Raw genomic sequence first — 25,634 nt, 5'->3', positions numbered from 1 at the left:
GTGAGGACGCCCCAAAAACGGAGCTGGGGACGAGGGAACAGAAATGCTTTGGGAGGTGGCTCGGGATGTCCTTCCCTGCCGCAGCGAGACCAGGCAAGAGGTAGCTCCGGTTCCTCCCCCCCTCTGCGGGGCCGTGATGGAGGTGTGGGAGATGGGAAGGCAGGTGAAGGCATCTGAAAGCTCCTCCTGTGCCCCTGCTGGGCTGTCCCCCCCCAAAACCCTCCTGGCTACACCCCACGGCGCGGGAAGGGCGCGCTCCCAGCACCGGGAGGATCCCGGGGTTCGGCTCCGAGTCCCCCCCTCCGATGGCCACGGGACAGCCAAGGGGGAGTCCCATCCCCGTCCCCCACCTCGTGGGATGGCTGTGGGATCGCCCCCCCCCCCCAAAATTACCACCAGCAGAGATAACACACTGCTTTTCTTTTTTTTTTTTTTTTAGCTTTTATCTCTCCCAAAAGAAGTGTCTGCGCCGCAGGACGGAGGCCGGACAGTCATTAACGCTAAATATTGCAGGATACAACTGACCTTGCTGGCTGGTTGAAGCCCTAGGTTTTGGGTTTTACAGTGACATGGATAACAAGCCATTCCCAGATTTATCCTCTCCCCTTGGGTGAGGTCCAGAGCAGCATTTGGAATTTTATTCTATTTCAGTGTGCAAAAGAGATGGCTCTATGGAAAAGAAAGACATAAGTTGTTAAACAGACACACACAATTCATTCATCTGCTTGTTGGGGTTTTTGTTGGGGCTTGATAGGTTTTGCTGGGGGGGTTTGTTGGTGTTTTGTTGGGTTTTTGTTGCACTGTTGTTGGGTTTTGTTGGGGTCTGATAGGTTTTGTTGGGTTTCGTCGGGGTTCTGTTGGGGCCTGACAGATTTTGTTGGGTATCACTGGGGTTTTGTTGGGGTCTGACAGGTTTTTGTGGGGTTTTGTTGGGTTTTTTTTTTTTTTTTTTTCTCCTACTGGCAGGTCTGTGGAAGATTCCCCACGAACTGGGACGCACCGGTGCCGGGCAGGAGCATCACTAAGGTTTCTCTCCAAATACAGTGTGCGGTAGATACTCAGTGGAGTGCCTCGAATTTATGGCTTAAACACCCCCCTGTGGACAGGTGACTGCGTGTCTCGTGGTTCCTCATGCATGGTCCCTGGTCATGCCGTCATGCAAATTCGCTTCTACGCGTTAACGAGCACTTTTTGGTTTTTTTTTGGGGAGGATCAGCCCGAGTTGGCTCCAGGCTGAAGGTACCCGATTACCCCCATCTCCCAAACCAAGTAAAGCCCATGTAGAAAGTAGAATGCAGATAATAAATCTCAAATAAACTTATGGCAACTCGATGGGCTCAATGGGTGCTTTGTTTCGGTTTTTCCCTTTTTTTTTTTTTTTTTTTGTTTCTGCTTGTTTTAAAAAACTTTTTTTGTTTTTTTCCGTTTTTTTTTTCCCTTTTTTTTTTTTTTTTTTTTTTGCTGCTTAACTAAATGCAAATCTGGTTTTGCATGAACAAACCCGTTAACATCGTGACTTCTGGGGTTTCTTTCAAGAATAATCAACAAAATGGGAAAATAAAATCCATTTGGGGCTGCTTTGGAAAATACATGAATCCCAGCAGCGGGTTTTGTTTCTCTGTGTGTGTGTGTGTGTGTGTGTGGTTTATTTTGCTTGTTTGTCCTAAGTTGCATTGACTGATGTGGAACATGCAGTATCCACCTGCCCAAACAATAGAAAATCCTTTTTTTTTCCTTTTTTTTTTGTGTGTTTAAATGTTTGTTTACAGGGTCCTTTAAACAGGTGGTAGGTCACTGCTTTAGATGCAACGCTGTCACACAGTAAGCAGACTATGTTTGGTATAAGATCTTCAGGTAAGTGTCTCCACAGCTGTTCTGTATTGAGATTATTTCAGGAAGTTTGTAAACAATCTTTTTTTTTTTTTTTTCCTCCCGCTTGCAAATATTTTTTTTTTTTTAATTTGTACAATTCTACTATTTTTTTTTTTATTATTATTATTTTTTGTGTGTGTGTGTGTGTGTGTGTGTGTGTGTCTCAACACTTGGATTCCCTGGTGTCTTTTTGTCTCTTTGCCTTTTCTCGCCTCCCCTCCTCCGCCCGCTGCTGTTTCTCCTTCTCGGGTTTGGTGACGCTGTCGTAGGACGGCAGGGACGCCGTGGACGGGGTTCCTTCCTTTTTCTCCCTGTTGGCTCCCCCGTTTTCCAGTTTGGTGGAGGCAGGCCTTCGGCTGATGAAGCCCCGTCGTGCCAAACGAGCCCTGTAAGCCCTCTGGATCACCACGGCCGACACCTCCTCCTGCTTGCGCCGCAGCGTCGTGGTGATGGGCTCGTAAGACACTTTGGAAGGGTTGGACGCCACGAACCTCTCCTCCATCTGCTGCCTCAGGATATCCAGCTCCCCGCTGTCCCCCAGGACACGTTTGGTGAAGGCAAACAGGATGTCCAAACAGTGGATCCTGTCCCCACTTACCATAGGCAGGTCCATGGTGATGAGTTCGATGGTGTTGGGTTTGGGGACGCGCAGCGGGTGCTCCAGGGCGTCGGCGAAGTCCGCCAGCTTGCTGTACTCGATGAACTGCGTGGCGTCGGGGTCGAACTTCTCCCAGATCTCGTAGAAGGTCTCGAAGTCGTCCTCGCTGAGCGGGTCCGCGCTCTCCTCCGTCGCCACGCTGAAGTTCTCCAGGATGATGGCGATGTACATGTTGACCACGATCAGGAAGGAGATGATGATGTAGCTCACGAAGAAAAATATCCCCACCGAAGGGTTCCCGCAGTCCCCCTTGAAGCCGCTCCCCGGGTGCTCCTTGTCCAGGTCGCAGTCCGGGGGCCGGTTCAGGATGGGCAGCAGGAGCCCGTCCCAGCCGGCGGACGTGGTGATCTGGAACAAGCAGATCATGCTGTTGCCAAAGGTCTCAAAGTTGAACATGTCGTCGATGCCGGCCTCGTGCTTGACGTAGGCGAAGTTCGACATGCCAAAGATGGAGAAGATGAACATGACCAGGAAGAGCAAGAGGCCGATGTTGAACAAGGCAGGCAGGGACATCATTAAGGCAAAGAGCAGCGTGCGGATTCCTTTGGCTCCTTTGATCAAGCGCAGGATGCGGCCGATACGGGCCAGGCGGATGACTCGGAACAGGGTGGGGGACACGAAGTACTTCTCGATGATTTCAGCCAGGAACATTCCTAGGGGAGAGGAGGGACAAGTGTGACGGTGGGGACGCACAGGCTGCAGCTTCCTCCGGGCCCGGTGGAGGGCGGGGCACAGGGAGGGGGGCTGTGAGCAGGAGGCCTCACCTTCAGGCAGGTGAGTCCTCACGAGGGGACATGGAAGGGCAAACACGGATCTCTGCTCCGGTGACCAGTGACAGGACCCGAGGGAACGGCTGAAGTTGTGCCAGGGGAGGTTTGGGTTGGATACTGGGAAAAGGTTCTTCCCCCAGAGGGTGGTTGGGCACTGAACAGGCTCCCCAGGGCAGTGGGCACGGCCCCAAGGCTGCCAGAGCTCCAGGAGGGTTTGGACAACGTTCTCAGTGACAGGGGGGGATTGTTGGGGAGGTCCTTTGCAGGGCCAGGATTGGACTGGATGATCCCTTCCAACTCAGGAGATTCCATGATTCGAAGTCTTAGCTGGGCGCTCTGGCTCCCTGAACAGCTCTCCTACACAGAGAGGGGTCCAGCTGCAGGGGGGTTCATCCCACCCGGAGCAGGATGGATGAGTTCCCTCCTGGAGATGTTTGCTCTCGGTGCCCAACCCTGCCCCAGGAGCCAGGCTATGGACTCTGCTTTGAAGGTGCTAAAAATGTGTAAGATAAACCTGATTTCAAGCAGCAGAAAACCTGGAGCTGGGTTTTAGGCTGCGGGACAGTCTGAAGGCTGTGGTTTGTCAGTGGGCCTGTGTGCTGCCAAGCTTTACCCTGATTTATTTGTGAGGCTGTGCATATTCTGCAGATTAGGTGCTAAAAAACCCCAAAACCTGTTGGAGGAAACATTGATTCAACATTCAACCAAAGTCCAAACATCACATGCTGTGGCAGGAAGCCCCTGCAGGGATATTTTCAGTGGTTACTGAGCATTAAAACGTTCCCATGGGGTGAGTGAAACTCCTGTTTATAAAAACAAGGAGAGCAATTGTCAAATGGTTTACTCCACACAGCTGCAAAGGAATTCCAGAGCAGGGGGAGGAGGCATCAGCCGGGACTTCAGGCTGCCAAAACCCGCCGCGGTCCCTTAAAAGAGAACCTCGAAAACCCTGAAAGCCACACACCCCCCTCCAGGGAGCAGAACGTGCTCTGCCCTGCACACACCGAGGCAGCCTGGCCCCCCCCCCCCCAGAGCCCTGAGGGGTGTCACACTTACCCACGATGGACAGAATCACAACCACGAAGTCAAAGATGTTCCAGCCGATGGTGAAGTAGTAGTGGCGCAGGGCGAACATCTTCAGCACGCACTCGCACGTGAAGAAGATGACGAACACGAAGTTGATCCAGTACAGGATGTCCTCCATCTGCTTGCTCTGCGTGTCCGTCTCCACCATCATGGTCACCATGTTGAGGCAAATGAGCATCATGATGACGATGTCAAAGGCTTGCTGGGTGACGAAGTCGAACACGGCCCCCTGGATGCGGTTCTGCGCCGCGGGAGAGACGAGGGACAGGGTTGGAACACGGGTCGGGGGGGGGAAACTCACCCCATTCCACCCCCTGGCCGTGGGTAGGGACACCTTCCACTAGCCCAGGTTGCTCCAACCTGGCCTTGGATGCTCCCAGGGATGGGGCAGCCACAGCTCCTCTGGGCAGCCCGTGCCAGGGGTTCCTCACAGGGAGGAATTTCTTCCTGATCTATCATTAGGCAGCAAATGATTTCACTGTTGGTGGGAAGAGGGATGAGGACTTTGTTTTGTCAGTACCTGAGGAAGCTTTCAAGGCAAACCCTGCCCACAATTCAGTCTGTTTAGGGGAAAGGCAGGAAAATGCTGCTGTTTATACCCCAACACGCTGCTACAGCCCTACTAACAGCAGATCTTCCTCTTTGCTGAGCCCAGGGGGAGGGTGAAGCACTTCCAGACATGACCAGGGAAAGCAGCCAGGTCCACCTTGCCCTGGTGATTGACTGCTGGGTACCTGGAGGAGAATCCAACCCCTTTTGTGTCCTGGCATCAGTGTAGTCCCAGCAGCAGGTGCCTTAAACATGCAGGATGTGAGGGACTCACCCCAAAAGCCTTTTTGGCTCTCTGAGGGGTGCAAAGCCTTTCAGAAAGCAGGGAAAGGTGCATCAGTGCAGCCCCCAAGGCTGGATAATTGCCCAAGGCCCTACTCCCCATCTCTGGCCTCTCACCAAACAGGGTTTGGGGATTATTTCTTTGATCCAAGTGATGAGAACTGATTAACACCAACCCCAGCACGGGCTGTTTAACCTTTCCCAGCTGATACCTGAGTTACAACGACAAGAACCGGGTGAGGTGGAGCCCAGCATGAGTCAGAACAAAGGATGCTTTTGGAGGCAAAGCCCCTTTGAAATCTGCTCTGCAGGTTCCCCCCCTCAGTTCCCTCCAACGTACTCACCAGAGGTCGGGGAATGGGCTTTTGAGGCTTCTTTGAGCCCAGTTTTTTCATGGCATTGTAGTACTTCTTTTGTTCTTCTGTCATGAAAATGTCTTGACCTCCAAAGTAAAGGGGCAAAAGGAAAACTGGTTACAATCAGCTCGTGCAGCAGAAGGGATAAAGCCCAGCTCAGGCAGGAGGAGACCTGCCAGCTGGGAGGTTGGTGGGCAGCTGTTTCAGACAGAAATAACTCACACTCATGCCCAAGGTGGACTGATCTTCCCTTAAAAAGGAGCATTTTTCCTAGGAATGACCTGTTTTATTGCACTGCCTCCTTCCCATCCCTCTCTCCCCTCTGTGCTAAACAGGTGTGGGGGCATTTACAGGATGCAAATCCTCAGCTTGACTTGGAAGAAAAGCAGCAGATGAGAGACAGGCAGGAAGGCAAATTGCTCCCAAGCCTATATTTTAGTCAAGGCACAAAAACACCCCAAAATGCATGAAAATGTAGTCTAGGGAAAATGTTTAATGTGGCTGGAGCTTAAATCAAGCCTTGGGCTGCCTCTTGCACCCCTGATCCTGCTCAGCCAGTCCCACAGGGCTGGGCAGGGACTGAGGCACAGGGAGCTCTAAGGAAGGAGGTTTGTGCCCCAAACTGACTTTATTTTGGAGAAAAACCCACCAGCCTGAAGGCCCAGCAGCCCTCCAACAAGCACAGGTCACAAGAGATCACAGCAGCAAACACAGATCACTTATCTTTTTCTTCTGCTGGTTGAAGTTGTCGATGATGACACCAATGAACAAATTCAGGGTGAAAAAGGAGCCGAAGATGATGAAGATCACAAAATAGATGTACATGTAAATGTTGTCCTCGTACTTGGGTTGCTCTTCTTGCTGAAGGGGAGGTGAGAAGAGGAACAAATGACATTTCAAAGACATCATACAGATACAGGCAAAATGAGACTGGTTGTATTTTCCAAGCTCTTTCTTTTGAAGATGTGACACCCAAAAGATCAGAGAAGAGAAGAACATTTTTACACTGCCCTGACACAGCCATACTTGTTTCCAACCTGCATTTAGTGCAGGACAAGAAAACCCATTTAAAAATATTTTCATACAAAATCAAGAGAAGAGGGGGGGGGGAAAGAAAACAAAAAGGAAGTCGTGGTATTTGCATGATTCCAGCAGGCAAGAACCAGAAAAGTGCCTGAGGAACGACTCCAGCCCAGACACAATTCCAAACCTGGATTCACACCAATGCTCCCATGCAGACACAGGTTCGTGGGGGATCTTCTGGCTAATTCCTCCCCACGATTTGCTCTGATGATTAAATCTATAATTGCGTTATTTCCTTCACTGTATTTCTACTCCAGGAGGAGTAGAACAAAAAAAGCAACTGGCAGAACCTGCCCTTTTTGGGGATTTCCTCGAGCATCTTTTAACTCATCAGAGCAAGAGAGCAAACGAAACAATCCCAGCATTAAAAACATGCTACAAGCACAGCTCTGCAATTCTCACTCCTGATTTTTACCACAGCAGAAGAGCAGGGTGAAATGTGGGGAGGGGAGATTGGAGTCTTACCTTTCTGGAATCTACTGCTGCATACATGATGTCCATCCAGCCCTTGAATGTAGCCTGGCAAAGAAAACACAGGTTCTCTGAGACAGAATTCACCCAAAACACAAGAACAAGCCTGACCTGAGCCAGCTCAAGGACTCCCTGGCCCTCTTGATGGCCCTGTATAGGGAAGTTTAACATTCCTTCTCTTTTGATTTAAGTGAAATCAGCCAAGCTTGAGAAGCTGGCCCATGGGAACCTCATGAGGTCCAACAAGGCCAAGTGCAAGTGGACAGACCTGGGGCCCCTTTTGCTGTGAGGGGAGACCCACACACTGGGAAAGGGAGGAAAGACAAGATGGCCATTTTATTGCAGCCCCAAACCCAAGGGGGGCTGAGGGGACGCTGTATTTCACGGAGAGAGGGAAGCATTTAGAAACCCATCAGGAGCAGTTTGTAGTCCCCAGTTAAAAGAACGGTGAAAGGCCAAACTCACGACTTGCAGGAGAGCCAGATATCCTGCCCCAACGTTGTCAAAGTTAATTTTCACGTTCTTCCACCGGATCTCCGTGGAGTTGGGTGGCATCAGAGCTTCGCAGTCTGTCTTGTTGTTAACAACATCTATCTCAAAGCGGTGCTCAGCTGTTTCATTAAAGCAGTAATGATATTTCCCGGCAAACAGGTTAACCCCCATAATGCTGAAAATCAGCCAGAAGATAAGGCAGACCAACAAGACATTCATAATGGAAGGGATAGCGCCAACCAAGGCGTTGACAACCACCTGTGTTGGAAGGGGTGGGAAAAAGTTTCAGTATAAAACACGAGGCAGGAGACAGCGAGCATCAGTACAGCTGTTTTCGGGGGGGGAACGGGGGTCGGGCCACTGACGCACCGGCACAGGAGCCGGCAGTGAACTTATTCCAAGCCGTGACCAATTCCGCTCCAAAGCCACCTGGGGAAGCTCTGTTTTCAGGATAAAACAGGCCAGGCCGTTGGATGGACAGAGTTCAACTTTGGATCGGTCGTTCTTCGGTTAAACGACGATTATTTAATGTTATTTTAGGGAGGAAAGGGGGGGGGTGTGCTCAGACTCTCTTTGTTGGAACAAACAGGCAATTCCTGGCTGGAATTTTCTCAGAGCCAAGTGTGAGGACACTTTTGCTCGTGGATTCCATGGGTTTTTTTTATCAGCCAGTGGCCCCTCCGGCCATTCCCCACGTTCAAACAAGGCTGTTTTCACTCCGGAGCCTGATCCTGCTCCCACCCAGGGCCAGGGGGGACAGGACCAAGCCCGGCATCGCTCTGGTCACACGGAGTAACACCAAGATCATATTGTGACTAAAAGCAAGGCCAGTCATGTTGCCCCAGGCAGACAGCTGAGCATGCAGCTGGGCAGGCTCGAGGAGACAGAAAAGCCATGTTCCTTCCTCCAAACAGCAGCAAAAACAGGGTGGGAACAAGGATGGGTTCTGCCAGAGCTTGGCTCTCCCACCATCACCTAATTTTAGCCTCTCCCAGTTTGGGAGCACCGTGTCCCTGAGCATCCCTGGCCACACCACATGACCAAATGTAAGCTCTGAGGCTTTTAATAGAGGTAGGTCAGCGGGATATTAAATCTTTTATCATGATCTCCTAATTTAGATTCCTTTAATAGACAAAGAGAATCTAAACTGTTGTTACCCCTTCGCCTGAGTTTCGAAAGACGGCTCAGCTGCACGGGGGGTTTGGGAGTTCTCAGGTGGCAGCACCTGAACCACAGCTGGTCCTGGTCCCCTCTCTGCTCCTACAACATCCCTTTGCTGGATGCCACCACCCCACACAGTAAGTGCTGCAGCAAACCCCTGTCCCCCTCACAGCAGCTCATGGAGAGGCTGGACAGGGCTTGGAGCAACCTGGACCAGTGGAAGGTGTCCCTGCCCATGGCAGGGGGTTGGGAGTGGATGATCTTTAAGGTCCTTTCCAACCCAGGCCATTCTGGAGGAAAATTGAAGCCCATGGTGATCTAGAGAGTCTCCCACTCCAACTGTTAACTCATGTCACGGATTCATCACTGCACCCAGGGAGGGCTGGAGGCACGGGTGAGGGTCCAGCCTTTGCTCTCATCCTCCCTTCATCCCAACAGGATGTTCAGCTGCTGGACACCAACACCGGGGGGGGCTTTTTGGGTCAGATCCTCCCATCTGTACACTGGTTTATTCCACTTCTCACCGGAAGCGAGAAAAGGGTGAAATCCCCCTGAAATATTGGCACTGAGAGTTGTTCAAATTGACAGAGCTTTCCAAGAGATGGGAGAGGAGGAACATGGCTTTTGTGTGCAGACTGACAAGAACACATGCACATCCCACAGCACCACTGTCAAACTCCCTGACTGAGCCCAGAGCAGAGCAAGCCCCTGGAAAAGCAGATTGTCATGGAGGAGAGAAAAGCAAAGAACTCCAGTTTGGGTCTCCTTTACAAAGGCATTTCAGACCTTCTGATGTGTTCTCTGGCTCAGAGGAACTGGTCTGGTTGGGTGGGGCAGGGACACTTGTCTTCAGGTCAAAACAAAGGAGAAATGATTGGGTTTGGGTACCTAACAGGGCTAAGCTGTAACTACCAATTCTGCTGTGGTGAAAACCCCCCGCTTTCAGGACCAGCATTTCCTGATTGTGCAGCAGAAATCTTCTCTCCAGCACGGCTTAAAAATGGCTTTAATGCCCCCAGGTCTAGTGCTGGGCCTGTTCTTTGTGATCAAACTCTTGGGTGGGACCTGAACCCAGCCCAGCAAAAGCTCTGCCTTTGTGTCCAGGGGAAGTTTTCACCCTTTGTGCCGTTATCATACAATCAAATTTAGGATTAAGCCAATGACACAAAGAAATAACAGCAGGGTAAGGCCTTAGGGAAGAAACACTCCTCTTTGGGTTTGGATCTCGTGTATTTCTATCACTTCCTAGGGAATTTGAGGATCCCTGCTCAGCTCAGTGCCCCCCTCACACTGGATTTTGGGCTCAGTTACACTACAGCAAATCCAAAGAGCAGAAGGGCCCAGGTGGGATTGCTCCAGAAGGATCCCCGTGGAATTGCTCCTGAAGTAAAACAGCGACTGCTCTTCCCTTCCCTTTTCATTTAAAATGCATAATTTTATCTCCTGTAATATCTCTGATTATGAGCTAACTGGGATTTAGCACAAAACCCACATTGCTGTTCTAAGATCACCTGGGAAACCCATTAATACAAAACACCCTTTACTTCATTTTTCTACTATGCAATATTTTTTTTTTTTGCGTGTTCATAGGAGACTATTTCAATCCCAATTGGGGAAAAAAAATAAAAAGCACCAAAATACAGAATATTAGTGGCAAAGCAGCGAGACACTGCAATAATTGACATCCCCCAGGGAGTGGGGCCGGTTCCAATTTGAGGAAAGCTTGATAAGTTCAATGCTTTGCTTGTGCTTCATTCTGGTTCCACAGCGACAGGACAGGGACCAAAAAGCATGGAAAAAGGGAGGGGGTGGAAAGGAAAAGCTTCACTACCAGACAAGGCTGCCAGTCGCCACCAGACTGGACCGAGAACAACAAGGTGCAACAAGAGGAATGAAACCAAAGTTTTCAACCAGCTGAGCTCCCCCCAGTCCCTTCCTGCAGTGACCCCCGAGAGGCAGCAGCCTTTTCCCCCTGGCAGCCAAATTGCTTTTTTGTCAAACCCCCCTCAAGCCCCGAGTCTTTCAATCCAATTCCACCAACGCTCGGAGGGGCTGGAGACCCTGAGGTGGTTCCAGTTCTGCTTCTTTGCACCTGGTGATTCTCCCTAGACCGGAAAAGTTCCAGCTGAGAAGCCCCTCGGATGCTCGAGGTCAAAGCCAGGCCAAATGAGAACAGCCAAGTGTCGACATCGGCTACGAATGGCAGGTGGGTTGGGCCGGTAATTAATGTAATGAGGCAGCTTTTATGCATCTCCCTTGGTTAGAGGGGAGGGTGCAGCGGTGGGTGGGGTGAGGGGACATCCACGTAGGGGTGATCAGAGTCAGCAGCTGCATCATGATTCTGTTTGGAATTTTTTATCCCACCGGTTTTGATCGGTTCTAGCATGCTTTTTAAAAAGAAACCGCTCCACGGGCATGCAGAAGGATCAGCTGCTAATGGAATCTTACCCTCATCCCCTCAAATCGGGACAACGCTCTTAAAGGCCTCAAGGCTCTTAGTGTCCTAAGGGACTTTATGGCACCTAGTTCCGAGTAGCCCAGGGCATTAGCTATAAGGCTGACTAAAGAGACCTACACAGAAAATAGAAACAAAACAGAGAAAAAAAAAAAAAACAAACGAACAAAAAAAACAAAACAAAACAGAAGGAAACAAAAAAAAAAAGAAAGACAAAAAGAAATATAAAACACAAAGTAACCAACAACAAAAAGTCAACCAACAAAGGTTCCAGACTGTTAGATTGGATCCCCTAACCCTGATTGCCCAGCCCAGGAGCCACCTGGGCCGCCCCAAATACCGAAGCCATGACACCAGCTGCCTACTTCACTTGACTGAACCGACCTGGAAGGAAATAATGAGGCTGAGAAAAGAACAGAGGGGAGAGATCAGTGAGAGAGAGGCAGAGACACACACGGAGAGGGGGCTGTTTGGAAGGAAGAGCCCAAACGAGGACAAAAGCCTTACCCTCGCCCTGCACCGGCGGCGGGATCCCGGCGGCGCCCATGAAATTTAAGCCAGACAAATGTTAAAGGTACCTATGGGAAAGAATACAGATAAATACACTCACTGCACACCCGGGCCCAGCTCTCACAGGTGAGGCCTCTCCCACCTCAGCCAGGATGAACAAACAGCTCCAGGGAACCTGAGCACTGACCCCGCCGGGGCCGCTCCGGCTCCCGCTCCGGCTCCTCCTGCCTGAAATCCCAGGGATGGGGGTGTTCTTCCTGCCTGTCGCACACTCCAACTGTGCTTTCTGCCTGCCCCGAGTCCCAGTGACCCTCGGGAGTGTCCCAGTGACCCTCGGGAGCGTCCCAGTGACCCTTGGGACTGTCCCCAAGGCAGGACGAGGGCGGACGTGCCCGTTTTCCACCCGGGCGGCTGCTCGGAGTCACACACTGAACCACCACACAGCTCTCAGATCCACTTCCCAACGCTGTTCCAACAGCAAAGACAACCTGTTTGTCAGCCTGGAGTCACACTTAGGCTCTGCAGGTGGGAATTATCAAAATATCCTTAAACCCACCAAGTCCCAGACGTGACTTGGCCGCGTGTAAACAGCTCCAGACACCATCCACTATTCCCATTTTTGCTGCTGCCACACAGACACAGATAAGGAACAGATATGCCAACCTTTTTTAAGGAATAAAAAGACACCAATATAGAGCAACAAATAACAGAAAAACACGAGAACTCCTCCTGGAACAGGTGGGGGTTGAGCTGTGTTTTCAGAACAGGACACTTCCCATGTACCATTCTTTTTTTAAAAGGGATTTTAGGATAATAATGTGAAATCAATCACTATTCCACACATATTCCAGGGAAATTTCAGAACCAGATTTCTAATGCACAAACACATGGGAAAACTGAGATTTCATCTTATTTGGTGCACGTGCTTTTTCCACCTTCATATGAAAAGTGTCCCTGCTCTGGAAAGGGCTTGGAATTAGGTGATGTTTAAGGTCCCTTCCAACCCAAACCATTCCACAATTCTGTGATATGTGCCCCAAAAAATAAGTGGCTACAATACGTGGCCACACAGCTCTCTGGTCTTTCCATCTGACCTTAAATTCCACTGATTAAACCCAGGCCCAGGAGCGTCCCAAAGGTTCCAGCAGAGATCCCAGGGGTGTCCCAAAAATTCTAACAAAGCCTTTTGAAGGACAATCAGCCCTCTCAGAATGAGACTGAGCCCTTGGTACGTTAAAATCCTGGACCCAAATATCAAAATCCAATGGATTTGGAGGTGTGGTCTATTTACCCTGTAAATACAACACTGGAATGCCCCACCCTGGAAGTGTTCAAGGCTGGATGGAGCTCTGAGCAACCTGGCCTAGTGGAAGGTGTCCCTGCCCGTGGCAGGGGGTGGAATGGGATGAGCTTTAAGGTCCCTTCCAAGCCAAACCATTCCATGATTCCCTGATTCCAGGAACACAGGGCACAGACTTCACTGACTCCCCGTTTTTAAAGCTTCTTCCCCTCAGGATAACACCTCACTCCCGAGCAGGACACTAAGACCATGAGAGAAAAAGGCTGTTTGAGCTTTCAGGGGTCTCCCAGGGTCATTCCCTGGGGACATTCCGAGGGAAGACACAGCAGGCACGAGGTCGGACAAAGGGAATCCCAGAGTGACTGAAAAGCAGAATCCTTCATTATTACCCAGAAAAAGTCTTCACAAACACACCCAGGAAGCTTTGGGGCTGAGGAGGAGGGGATTGGACAATGCTACCAACCTGCAAAATAACAGCCAAGAGCTTTGTTAGGGTGCAAAGGCTCATTCCCTGCTGTCCTGACTCACTCCGACCCCATCCACGCCACATCCCAAAATTTGGGGGGGAAACACCCGTGATTTAACAGCCACAGGACACGAGGCATCGCCAAGATTTCACCAAGGGACATTTTGGCACCTCAAAAGTCCCACTTCAGACTCTTTGTAGAGACAAATGTGGAGCTCTCCTGCCTGAGACACCACGGGGCAAAAGGAATTCCTCCTAAAACCCTGGGAATTCCGGATCCTTCTTCCCTCCCCCTGCACGTGTTACCTGCCTGGGAAGTTCCTGATCTTTCCCTCACCAGAAACTCGGGAAGGAAATTAAACTTGGACCACATCTGCCCATTGAACTGCACTTCATTCCCAACAGCTGGAATTAGACTTGCACCTCATCTCCAGGCAGTGAGAGAGATCCAGGGTTATTGTCAGAAAATAAGACTCACAATGTGCAGATGTGCCCAAGGAAAGGTGTTAAAGGGGATCAAGGGAGGACTTTTTAGAAAAAACAGCAATTTAAAATTTCAGTTTTTCCACAGGAAACGTGGAGTTTGAGTCACTTCTGCCCCTGAATTCCAAGCATAGCTCCTCCACCTACTCAGGAATATTTCCAGAGCGATAATGGTGCTGAGCAGCAACTGAATCATATGCAGAATGTTCCAAGGGAGAAGCTTGGAAAAAGTGTGAATTCTTTTTTAAATCACTGGCTCTTGGGGTTTTCACTGTGGCCACTGATTCCCAGCTGGATGTGCTGAAATGCTCTAAAAGAATCCAAGCACTTGGGATTCCAAAGTTCTTGGTTTTGCAATTCTTTGGAGCTCCAGTCCTACTGAATTTCATAATTTCCTGCCACTCTGGACAGCAGAAATTCCGTTTATTTTGAATTCCCTTGCTGTGCTTCAGAGCCAAACCTATTGCTAAAACTCCTCTCTGTTGTCTTTCTTCTTCTAATTCTCAAAGTTACTCTCCCTGTTTCAGTTCTCCCCTTTATCCTCCCTCCCAGGGTGTCCTGCAGGGGATTCCAGGGCTGATCTATCCTGATCAAACCGTGTCCCTCACTCCTGCTCTGACCTCTTCTCTGTCCTCCTGGTTTCATGTGGTCCTGCCTTCTCTTCCCTGGGTTAAATTAGATATTCTGAACCGAAGAAGGATGATGTTGAACTTCATTTTGCATGGAAAAAGCTTTCAAAGTATTGAGATCCTCCCAAAAACACGCTCCCAGTTCGGAACAGACCTCGGGGACTGGAGAGATTTTGCCTCATCACCCCCTTGTTGTCAATAACACAAGAAAATGATTACAGGGAATGCCATTCCTTGGAACATCACATCTGGTGACACCTTCCAGCAGCTCCACACGTGGGCAGGTCTCCCAGAAATCCTGTTTCCAGCTGAGCAGAAGAGCCAAGGGCTGGAAAATCTCGGCCTCTGCAGGGCAGAAATCCCCCAGTTGCACTGGAAACCCCCAAAGGGCTCGAGGGTTTGACCCTTGGTTTGCAAAACTCACAGACATCTGGCACCGAATCCTCATTAAATCTGGGATTCAGTTGGGATGGATCTCGGGAGGAAACGCTCCCCACCACGTTTTTTTCCAAGCAGGAATGAGGAGGAGAGGATACATACAGCCACAATGAGGAAATCCAGCCAGCACCAGGCGTTGGTGAAGAACTTCACAAATCCATAGGCACACCACTTGAGCAGCATCTCCAGGATGAAGATGTAGGTGAAGACCTTGTCTGCATATTCCAGGATGGTCCTGATGGTTTTCCTCTGCTCTATGTAAATATCCTCAAAAGCCTGGGGAACAACCAGGAGCTCGTGTCATTCTATGGCATTTATTCCACAGTCCCATGTTCTTATCCAGAAGCTTATTCAAATGGTACTGAGTTAAATATATATTATATACATAAAATATATGAGTCATACAAAATAAAATTAATTACGTTTCTTACACGGTGAATTTTATCTGCTCGAGTAGTTGAAATGCTGCAAACACTAAACCAAAAATAAAAAAACCACAACCCCCCCAAAAAAAAGGAAATTCCTGGTCACAGGTTGCACTCAATGATCCTGGAGGGCTTTTCCCACCACAGTGATTGCAGGATTTTGTGATTCTGTGAAACTGGACTTAGACACAGGCTGACCTCGCCCCAAATCCTCCTGATGAGCAGGACCCAGATTTGCAGGCTTTAAGGCTTTGTTCTCAGTTTAAACTTAACTGAAATCTTCAATAAAGGCTTTTGTACAGTACTCTAAAGGAGTTGTGCTGTTCTCCAGGTAAGAACCCCCCCAAGTTTGCTTTTCCCCCACATTTCCTACGCACAGTTGGACACCCCGAGCTCAACCCACCCCGAGCTCCACACCCTGTACTCACCAGAGCCCCACTGCTCAGGAGGATCATGAAGATGATGAAAGTCTCAAACCAATTGTGCTCCACGATCAGGAAACAGGTTTTCCTCAAGGTCCACCACGACTTGCCCAGCCCTTCCTCGATGTTGACCTGGCAGCACTTGCAGCGCTGCATGCACCCTGCCAGGGGGACAGGGCACAGGGGGCTCAGGGAACGCGGCATTCCAGGCAGGAACGGGGCATTCTCACTCTCTAGGAGCAGTTTGGGATGCCCCCAACGCCAAACACGGCGGGTTTCAGTTCGAACTCCTGCGTTCTTGAGGATTTTGGGGATTGTTCCGCCACCCCCGTGCCCGTGCCCCCGAATTAACACCAATTTGGGAACAGATCAGCTCGTCCTGCTCTGTGAGGTCCAGGCACTTGAGGGGACGAATGGAAAACTTGCTGATAAAATAACCTTGAACCATTTAAAGCATCTTTGCCATGGGAATACCTGTAATGGATCAGCTGCTGAAAGACATTGAGGCCAGAGACAGGAGGGGAAAAGTACTCTGCCTCTGAGCACTCAAGGCACCAGCTGTACAAAAACCATCTTGTTCTACTGCAGGTCATGTAGGATTCTTTAGAAACTCCTCCCTGGGAGGGTGGGGAGGCCCTGGCACAGGTTGCCCAGAGAAGCTGTGGCTGCCCCATCCCTGGAAGTGTCCAAGGACAGAGCTTGGAGCAACCTGGGCTAGTGGAAGGTGTCCCTGCCCATGGCAGGGGGCAGAGTGGGATGATCTTTAAGGTCCCTTCCAACCCAAACCAGTCTGTGGTTCTATGATCTGCATCCTGGCAATGGCAACCACCATCTCCAAGGCCTTCACTCTGCAAATTCCTCAGAATTAGTTCTCCAGCATCCAGGGAGGGTCTCAAAATAAGCTGAGAGCCAGCCCTGATCCAGGCTGGCCTAACCCTGAGGTGAGCTTACAGCAGAGCAGTCCCCAGGACAGCTCAGAGACCTTTTCCTTCCCCCAGAGCTCACCTTCTGTGAAACAGGCATCCGGGTCCAGGTACTCCTCCGGTGCCTCCACGGGGACTTCTTCCACCTCAGGCTTTATATCAATGGTGCTGCCCTCAGAGGAGCTGGTGTCGTCGAGTTTCTGAACACAGAACAAACCCCCACCCAACCAACAATCAGTCCCCAGCAAATAATGGACCTTCACGACGGTCCAGCCACAGTTTGTTCACCACATTTACTGGAGTGGAAGTTGTTTCCTCGAGATCCTGACCCACCTTACGCCTCATGTCAGCAGGAATGACAGGATTAAGCAGTGATATGATGAAAGGTGCCCCTGTCCATGGCAGGGGGGGTTGGAACTAAATGATCTGCTGGATCTAAATGATCTAAATGATCTGCTGGATCTAAATGATCTAAATGATCTGCTGGATCTAAATGATCTAAATGATCTGCTGGAACTAAATGATCTGTTGGAACTAAATGGGCTGCCCAGAGAGGTGGTGGATTCACCATCCCTGGAGATTTTTAAACGCAGATTGGACGTGGCACTGAGTGCCATGATCTAGTAAATGGACTGGATTTGGACCAAGGGTTGGACTCGATGATCTCGGAGGTCTTTTCCAACCCAGTCGATTCTATGATTCTATGATTCTATTCTATGATCTTTAAGGTCTTGCCCCACCCAGGCCATTCTGTGATTCTATTCTAGATATTTTATGAGTATTTGTGGCTTTCCACAGAGCCACTCGCACAAGGAACTTCTGTCCCGGGCACAAAGACAACACCACAACACAAGCAGAGATTTTGTGCTGGAACCACCCAGTTCTCCCTCCCAGCGGGTCAAAATTAACCTGAGTGAACCCCCAGCCCTTTTTTCCCCCCCCCTCACACCCCACCTCTTTGCTGCCATCGGGGTCCGTGTCGCTGCTGAAATCCTCCGTGTTGAGGTTCTCGAAGTCCGACTCGCCCACGGCGATGGGGACGCGCACGGTGAGGTTGGGGTTGTTGATGAAGGACATGTGGTCCTCGTCGATGATGTACTTCTCCACGCTGCTGCCGATGCCGCTCGTGGTGCCGTTGCCGTTCTTCTGGAAGTCGATGTCCCTGTTGATGTCGGCCCCGGTGTGGTTGGCGATGCAGTTCACCTTCTTGTCGTACAGCTCGTCCAGGGGCTTCACCTCGTCGGCCTCCCTCTGCTTGAAGTGGGTGTGCATGAACTCCCGCACCTTCGCCTTGGTCCAGGCGATGCCCTTCTTGATGCGGATCACCGAGATCTGCAGGTTGTTCATCTCCCCGTCGTCGTCCGTGGCTGCCAAGTTGTCGGCGCTGAAGGAGCTCAGCAACAAGGCCAAGAACAGGTTCAGCACCTGGAAGGGAAGAGGTGATGCTGGGCTGACACGCGGGGGTGCGTTCCCAAAGGACCCAAGTCCTGCTTTGTTCTCCAAACACCACCGAGGACGAGCTCTGGTGTCCCACAGACCTGCTGAGGTGCCCAGGGCTCAAGGAACGAGACCCTGACCCTGCAAGACGTGCCCTGAACGGGGACCCCGGTGCAGCACAGGGCTCTGAGGGGTCCCGGGGGTCCGCTGCAGGTACAGGAGTCCCTGGCATGGAGCCCCTTGCAGGCTCCAGCCTGCAGATGTCAGAGAGGGACTGAAGCAGCAGCCACCACCCAAGGGATTTAAATTCAGCCTTACTGGTTTAGACCCATCCCTGGCTCAAAAAGAAATGGGCCAAATCTCGGCATTCTGAGTGATCCCTCCTGGCTCTGTTTCCTTGCCCACATCCAGTGACAATCCCCAACACTTATTTTGCCAAAACCCCTTGGCAAGATGGGTCCTCCCAGAGAGAGCTCCCACCACCACTTGGAAGGCTTGCCACTGTTCATGTGACTTCATTCTCGCTCACAATTTTCCTCCACAGACTTTTCCTCACAAAATTTAAGGCCAGAAGGAACCATCATGATCTAGTCCAGCCTCCCACACAACGGGCCCGTGCAGCTTCACAGCCCATTCCTGCACACGACGGCGCCTCATGACTGAGCCAGTGGGCAGGTTTTTAGAAGACACTTCCAACCTCGTTTTAGCACTTCAGGGCCTTCCCCTGAGCACCAAATTATTTCATTTCCCGGTTGTTAAAACACCAGGTCCTGCTTCTTTTAAGCTTCTTTTACTCCTCGGGCCAGGTGTGGGTCTGTCCCCTTGGGCTGAGGGTTTGTTCCTCAAAATGCTCGGATGTTTGATTTGTGGGCAACTGTTTAAGGCCCTCACCAAGCAAAGAATATCGTGCTACCAAAGCCCACAGGACTGTTCATAGTCAGAGGCCGTGAAGGACCCCAGCAGAGCAGGAACAGACTCACAAATCACCACTCCCTCGTCCTGTGGTCTCCCCGAGCTCTACCCCACCCAGAGGCAACCAAGAAAGCCCATCAGGTAACCATTTACTGACCACTAAATTTCCGATGACCATGACCATCATGAAGACAATCAAGCACATGGCCTGTCCTGCCACTTCCATACAATCCCACATGGTCTCAATCCATTCCCCACACAACACACGGAAGACAATAAGGAAGGAGTGGAAGAAATCGTGCATGTGCCAGCGGGGTAGCTCACACTCCGGACTGATCTTGCAGACACACTCCTTGTAGCTTTTGCCAAAGAGCTGCATCCCCACCACGGCGAAGATGAACACGATGATGGCCAACACCAGGGTCAAGTTCCCCAAGGCACCCACTGAGTTACCGATGATTTTTATCAGCATGTTCAGAGTGGGCCAGGACTTGGCCAGTTTGAAGACTCTCAGCTATAAAAAAAAAAAAAAAAAAAGACACTGAGTTTCATCTTAAAAAAAACGAGGAAAATCAGGCAGAACTGCCTGAAAAACAACCAGCTTGTGTTTTATGCAAAGATGAGCCCACGCTGAGGTCGGTGGGAGCAGGGAATGTTTGACCTCTCTTGGAATTTGGGCTTGTGTATTCTGCACTTAGTCACCCCATACACACGGATCTCCCTTCCCCAAGGAAAAGTCACCCTTGCCTGCCCAAATGCAACGAGCTGTCAGTCAGAGCTTGAAAAGGGACGTTGTAAAGTAGGAAGGGACCACAAAAATGGCACCGTTTCATTGCTGTCCTCCCCAAATCCAGAAAAAAAGTGGGTTTTCCCTTTTCTCACACAAACAGGAAACATTTCTCATGTAAAGGGAACGGCTGGAGCTGTGTCAGGGGAGGGTCAGGTTGGATATTGGGACAAGGTTCTTCCCCCAGAGGGTGGTTGGGCACTGAACAGGCTGCCCAGGGCAGTGGGCACGGTCCCAAGGCTGCCAGAGCTCCAGGAGCGTTTGGACAACACTCTGAGGGACAGGGTGGGATTGTTGGGGTGTCCTGAGCAGGGCCAGGAATTGGACCGGATGATCCCTTCCAACTCAGGATATTCCATGACTCTGGGACTCTAAGCTTCCTAGCAGTTCCATGACAGTAACACTGGAAAAGAGCTGGAACTTGGAATACCAATCGGAAAGATCGCATCACGGAAAGTCCTTCCACATCCGCCAGGCCCAGCTCCATCAAACTGAGGGAGACAATAAACCCATCAAAGATGTTCCAGCCCTCCTGGAAATAATAGTAGGGATCCATGGCAATGAGCTTCAGGAACATTTCTGCCGTGAAAATCCCCGTGAAAACCTGGAGCGGGGAGGAGAGACAGACAAAGAACAGGCAAAGAGTGGCTTTTGTTAGTGTTTTGATCCTCAGGCTAAATCTTGACGGGGCAATTTGTTCTAAGTTTAAGTCTGTGTCAACAAGCTCTGCGTGGCACAGCAGGAGCAGATCCAGGGGGAGCACTTCCCACCACTCCCTTACCAGATTTCCTACGGAGAGCACGTGCTCAAACTGGGGGGTCATGGGGTGGTGCTCCATGGCCATGAACAGCGTGTTCAGCACGATGCAGATGGTGATGGCCAAGTCAACAAAAGGATCCATGACAATCAAGTTCACGATCTCCTTCAGCTTCATCCAGTACGGGTGGCATTCCCAGATCAGGAATGTGTTGGCGAATTTGTACCAGCAAGGGGGACACTTCCTCTGGGACTCCTCCAGCTCTGCGGGTACAAAACAAAACAGGGGTCAGGCTTCACCTCTGAGGCTGAAGACAAAGAGTTACAAAGCCATGAATGTCAGGACCACGGCCACGACAGAAGAGTTGGGTCAAGTTTTGGGACAGGTTGGACATCAGGAGGAATTTCTGCATGGAAAGAGTGGTCAGGCCTTGGAAGGGGCTGCCCAGGGAGGTTTGGAGTCCCCACCCCTGGAGGTGTCCAAGGAAGGACTGGATGTGGCACTCAGTGCTCTGGGCTGGGGGACAAGGTGGGGTTTTGGAAGGGTTTTCCAACCTCAGAGATTCTGGGATTCCATAATTTTATGATTGTACTGAGTGTCACTGACTCCTCCTCTGTCCCTGCACAGGAGCTGCACGACCCCTGCCCCGGGTCACCAAACCTGCAGCTCTAACCCCGAGCTCCACCTGAGCTTTATGATTCAATGCAAATTACTCCAAATGAGGGGCTATATTTAACTCAGAACCGATCAAGGTAAAACAGTTTAAACCAAAGTTACAGATTCTAAGCTGCCTTTGGTGCCAGTTTTTAAATAACTGAGATGAATTCTGTGCTGAACACGGCCCTGGTCTAAAAGAGGAAAGAGATGACATAATGCTGCGAAGGATTTTCAGCAGGAATAACCTGATTAAGACAAACCACATCCATTTACAGAAATCAAACATGATGCCATGTCCATTTCTTATTTTTTTTTACAGTCTTATTTCAAGTGCTTGGGGAGAGGGAATCCAACTGAGGAGTTCCACCCTCTGTTTGTTGACTTGCTGTGGTTCCAGTCAGGCTGTGCAGCTGTGAATGCTCAACTTTTATTTCTCATGGGTAGAGGGAAAGGACCACTGTGCTCTCCTTCCCATTGGTTCTCTGGTTGCTTAGTATTTAGTTGCCTTGGAATTTGGGAAGTTAAAAGGAGGCCCGTGGCTCTGGAGCCCGTGGGCGGTTGCGCAGGAGGGAAGCGGCAGCAGAACCCTGCTCTGTTTCTAAGTATATTTAGTTTTCATACAATTTTATTGCAGGAGACAGCAGGAATTTGAGATCATCAACCTCATGTGGCTGCTGCTCAGAAATTCTTGCTGGCTCCTGCATAACATATTTGGAAGTCGCATCTCCATGTGCTGTCCACTCCAGAATTCCCAGCAGCTGGCAGCCCCTTTCCCTTCTGACAGCTGCCACACTGCAGCTCTCAGGGTGGCTCCAGCCCTTTCCTCCCATGGACTGTAGCAAAGGAGGGTCTCTCCAGCCCCTGGGAGATGGTACAGGACAGATCACCTGGAGCAGACGTTGTCTCACCCCTCTGACCTGTGTGTTCTCAGTAAAGTTACAGCTCTTTGCTGCCTTTACTTCCACCTCTCTCTAATTCAGACGCAGAACTAAGTAAAATAAAGCCTAATAAACACTTCTGCCTCAATAATGACTGAAAAGGAGCAGGTTTAGGCAAAATCCAGTGCATGAACACGAACTGCCTGAAGGCAGGGGGAGCTGAATTCCATAAATCCGCAGGGAATCTGCCAGGTGCCCCTGGCTCCAAACTGATCTACTTGGGGTCTGTGCTCCCCACCCTACACCCCTCAGCACCCCCCTGACAGACCTCAGAGTCCCAGAGAGGTTTAGGTTGGAAGGGACCTTAAAGCTCATCCCATCCACCCCCTGCCATGGGCAGGGACACCTCCCACTAGCCCAGGAATGGGACACTTCCAGGGCTGGGGCAGCCACAGCTTCTCTGGGCAACCTGGGCCTGGGTTTCCCCACCCTCACAGGGAGGAATTTCCTCCCACTATCCCATCTAACCCTGCCCTCTGGCACTGGGAAGCCATTCTCTGTGTCCTGTCCCTCCATCCCTTGTCTCCAGTCCCTCTCCAGCTCTCTTGGAGCCCCTTTAGGCACTGGAAGGGGCTCTAAGGTCACCCTGGAGCCCCCCAACCACACCTACCCTCAACAAGGGTGTTGGTCAACCCGGTCATGACGCTGTTGGTCCGATCCTTCCTTCCGTAGGACGCGTTCACCTGATCCATGGAGACCAAGAGAGACCCACCAGGTTTCTTTCTAATCTCAATTTCAGTTGTACCCTGCAAAATGCAGAGGATGGTTAAGACAAACTCTTGAATCTCCCCAGAATTTTTACACACCCTCAGCCCACAAACGTGGCACTTATTTCATATTTTCACATTCTATATTGTCTATATCCTTTATTTCTCTATTTCCTGTTGTCCTTCCCACTTTCCTACAACATCTAAGTGGTCAAACCAAAACTCAGGCCCTCGTTTCTGCTGGCCCAGTGCTTTGCAGCCTTAGACAAACTAAGGATTATATTTCAAAGGACATTTCCAAATGTTCTTTAAGGAACTGCTGCAGCACAACATAATTTACTCTCTGTGCTCCAACCCACCACCTGGGCAGTGACTCCTTCACCAACCCCGTTGGTCAGAGGTGAACTCCACCCCAACCTCATCTGAGCCACCCAAATTAATAAGGTTTATAACTTAACAGCATCAGCATTTATTTCAAAATCTGCATCTGAAAATTAGGCTGCAAGAAGCTCAGCCCCCATCCTGGAGAGCTCGTGGGGATTCCTCCCACTCCAGCCCACGATGCAGCTGATTTTTCCAACACACCAGGGATGTGAAATCCCCTCTCATTCCACCCTGGGAAGGATCACCCTGCTCCCCTCCAGTCAGAGTTGGCACCTCAGTTTCCCCTTCCAGGATTGCTCTGGAAATGCCCAGAAAGTCCTGGGCACTGACAGAGAACTGGGCTTTTATTCCCCCTGTGTAGAGTCAGTAAAATAACAGCTAATTAATAGTTTCTCTCCACACCATGCAGGTTTTACTGCTCCCACCACATCCAAGCTGTGCTAGAAAAGAGGATTAAATACTGAAGTAAAATCCTGTATAAACGTGGTAACAAGGGTAGAACAAAACCAGGTAGCAACTGATGCTCAGCAGAACTAATTAAGGTCAAACAGGTTGCAAAAACTCAAATAATTTAAAAAATAGCTTGGAATTTATAGGCACAGTAACCAGATTTTCCAGAAACAATTGACTCAGGTCCCTCTCCAGTGATGTTGTTTAATCAAATCCAGATTCATCTGCGCCCCACTAAGTGATATTCTATTTCTGGAGCATTGTTTCTCTCCTGCATTCTGAAATGCTGATCCACTAAAAGGCTTCTCAACAACCAATTCATTCAACTAATCACAAAGAGCCACAGTCGAGGAGAACCCAACAATTAAAAAAAAAGAGTAGTTTGAAGAATCCTGATTTCACCACCAGGTCCCCTCGCAAACCTCAGCGAGAGCAAAAAGACTGTTCGGATTTCCCTTTAATCCCCCGATATTTTCTCTCACTGTGGAGAACATTCCCAACAACCTCTGGGAGCTGGGCTGGTTTTTCCCACTCCCGTGCCTTGAACAGCTCCGTAGGTTCCTGCTATTATTAGTCCTTTAATTAAGGACTCAATTCCAAGCCTTCCTCCTCCCAGGAAGCTGGAGGGGGCGGGTTGTGGAGGGGGAGGAGGGAAAGGGGCAGTGGAAGCTCGGGGGGTTGGTGAGGATGGATGGGACAGACTGGGCTCCAGTCCAGGAGGAGGAGGAGGAGGAGGAGGAGGGAAAAGAGGGTAAAGAGGAGAGGGAGGAGGGGGAGGAGGAAGGGAAAGAGGAAGGAGAAGAGGAATGGAAGGGGAAGGGGAAAAGGAGAAGGAAGAGAAGGAGGAAGAGAAGGAAGAAGAGGAGAGAAGAGGAAGAAGAGGAGAGAAGGAAGAGGAGGAAGAGGATAGGGAGGAGGAAGGGAAAGAGGAAGAAGAAGAGGAATGGAAGGGGAAGGGGAAAAGGAGGAGGAAGAGAAGGAAGGGGAAGAAGAGGAGAGAAGAGGAGAAGGAAGAGGAGAAGGAGGAGGAGAAGGGAGAGGAGAAGAGGAGAAGGAAGAGGAGAAGGAGGAGGAGGAGAAGGGAGAAGAGAAGAGAAGAGGAGAAGTAAGAGGAGAAGAGGAGAAGTAAGAGGAGAAGAGGAGAAGTAAGAGGACAGGAGGAAGAGGAGAGAAGAGGATAAAGAGAAGGGAGAGGAGGAGGAGGAGGGAGAAGAGAAGGGAGAGCAGAAGAGGAGAAGTAAGAGGAGAAGAGGAGAGGAGGAAGAGGAGAGAAGGAACGGGAGGAGACCCCACCCCGTGCACTCTGAGCTCGGGGACCCCCTCCCGCCGTGCCCCCCCTCCCCTCTCACCTCGGGCAGGATGCGGCCCCCGGGCATGCTGGAGGGGGGCCCCCCGATGAGGGACACGACGCCGTTGCAGTCCACGGTGCTGTTCCTCTTGACGCTGCGGCGCAGGGCGGGGAAGATGCGGGAGGAGCGGCTGCCCTGGCTGTAGCCGCTGTAGCCGCTGTAGCTGCTGCGCCGGTCGCGGCCGCGGATGGGGATGAAGAGCGAGTCCCGGCGGCCCTCGCTCTCCTCCACCGTGCTGTGCTCGTCGTCGGCGAACTCGTTCTCCGAGCCCGGGTCGCGGAAACGGCCCTTGTAGCTGAAGATGCTGCTCCTGCTGTTGACGCGGGAGAGGAACGGGGAGCCCGGGATGCTGAGGAGAGACTGGGGGGGAAGGGGGAGGACAGCGGGGTGAGCGGGACGGGGACGGAGGGCGGCGGTGGTTTCAC

At 50.8% G+C, this 25,634-nt stretch overlaps 1 protein-coding gene across 2 annotated transcripts in view; it reads right to left on the bottom strand.

The window, feature by feature from the left end:
* Positions 1-1,969: 1,969 nt before the first annotated feature.
* Positions 1,970-25,634, bottom strand: part of SCN8A (sodium voltage-gated channel alpha subunit 8) — a 51,436-nt gene continuing 27,771 nt past the window's right edge. For both annotated transcript variants that reach the window (XM_027732172.2, XM_027732173.2), the window contains exons 12-27: positions 25,210-25,569; positions 22,930-23,065; positions 20,749-20,987; positions 20,398-20,571; positions 19,338-19,694; positions 17,786-18,256; positions 16,914-17,031; positions 15,915-16,069; positions 15,164-15,337; positions 11,229-11,351; positions 7,593-7,877; positions 7,122-7,175; positions 6,297-6,434; positions 5,562-5,666; positions 4,357-4,627; positions 1,970-3,183 (exon numbers count right to left, since the gene is read on the bottom strand). In XM_027732172.2, coding sequence (XP_027587973.1) covers positions 2,036-3,183; positions 4,357-4,627; positions 5,562-5,666; positions 6,297-6,434; positions 7,122-7,175; positions 7,593-7,877; positions 11,229-11,351; positions 15,164-15,337; positions 15,915-16,069; positions 16,914-17,031; positions 17,786-18,256; positions 19,338-19,694; positions 20,398-20,571; positions 20,749-20,987; positions 22,930-23,065; positions 25,210-25,569 — 4,308 coding nt within the window. In that variant the 3' untranslated portion in view covers positions 1,970-2,035. The remainder of the gene's footprint in view (positions 3,184-4,356; positions 4,628-5,561; positions 5,667-6,296; positions 6,435-7,121; positions 7,176-7,592; positions 7,878-11,228; positions 11,352-15,163; positions 15,338-15,914; positions 16,070-16,913; positions 17,032-17,785; positions 18,257-19,337; positions 19,695-20,397; positions 20,572-20,748; positions 20,988-22,929; positions 23,066-25,209; positions 25,570-25,634) is intronic.

This window comes from Pipra filicauda, unplaced genomic scaffold, assembly GCF_003945595.2.
Source record: "Pipra filicauda isolate LSUMZ 115617 unplaced genomic scaffold, ASM394559v2 scaffold582_size373904_pilon, whole genome shotgun sequence".
NCBI lineage: Eukaryota > Metazoa > Chordata > Aves > Passeriformes > Pipridae > Pipra > Pipra filicauda.
The sequence above is the reverse complement of the archived record's forward strand: the minus strand, read 5'-3'. Positions and strand labels throughout refer to the sequence as shown.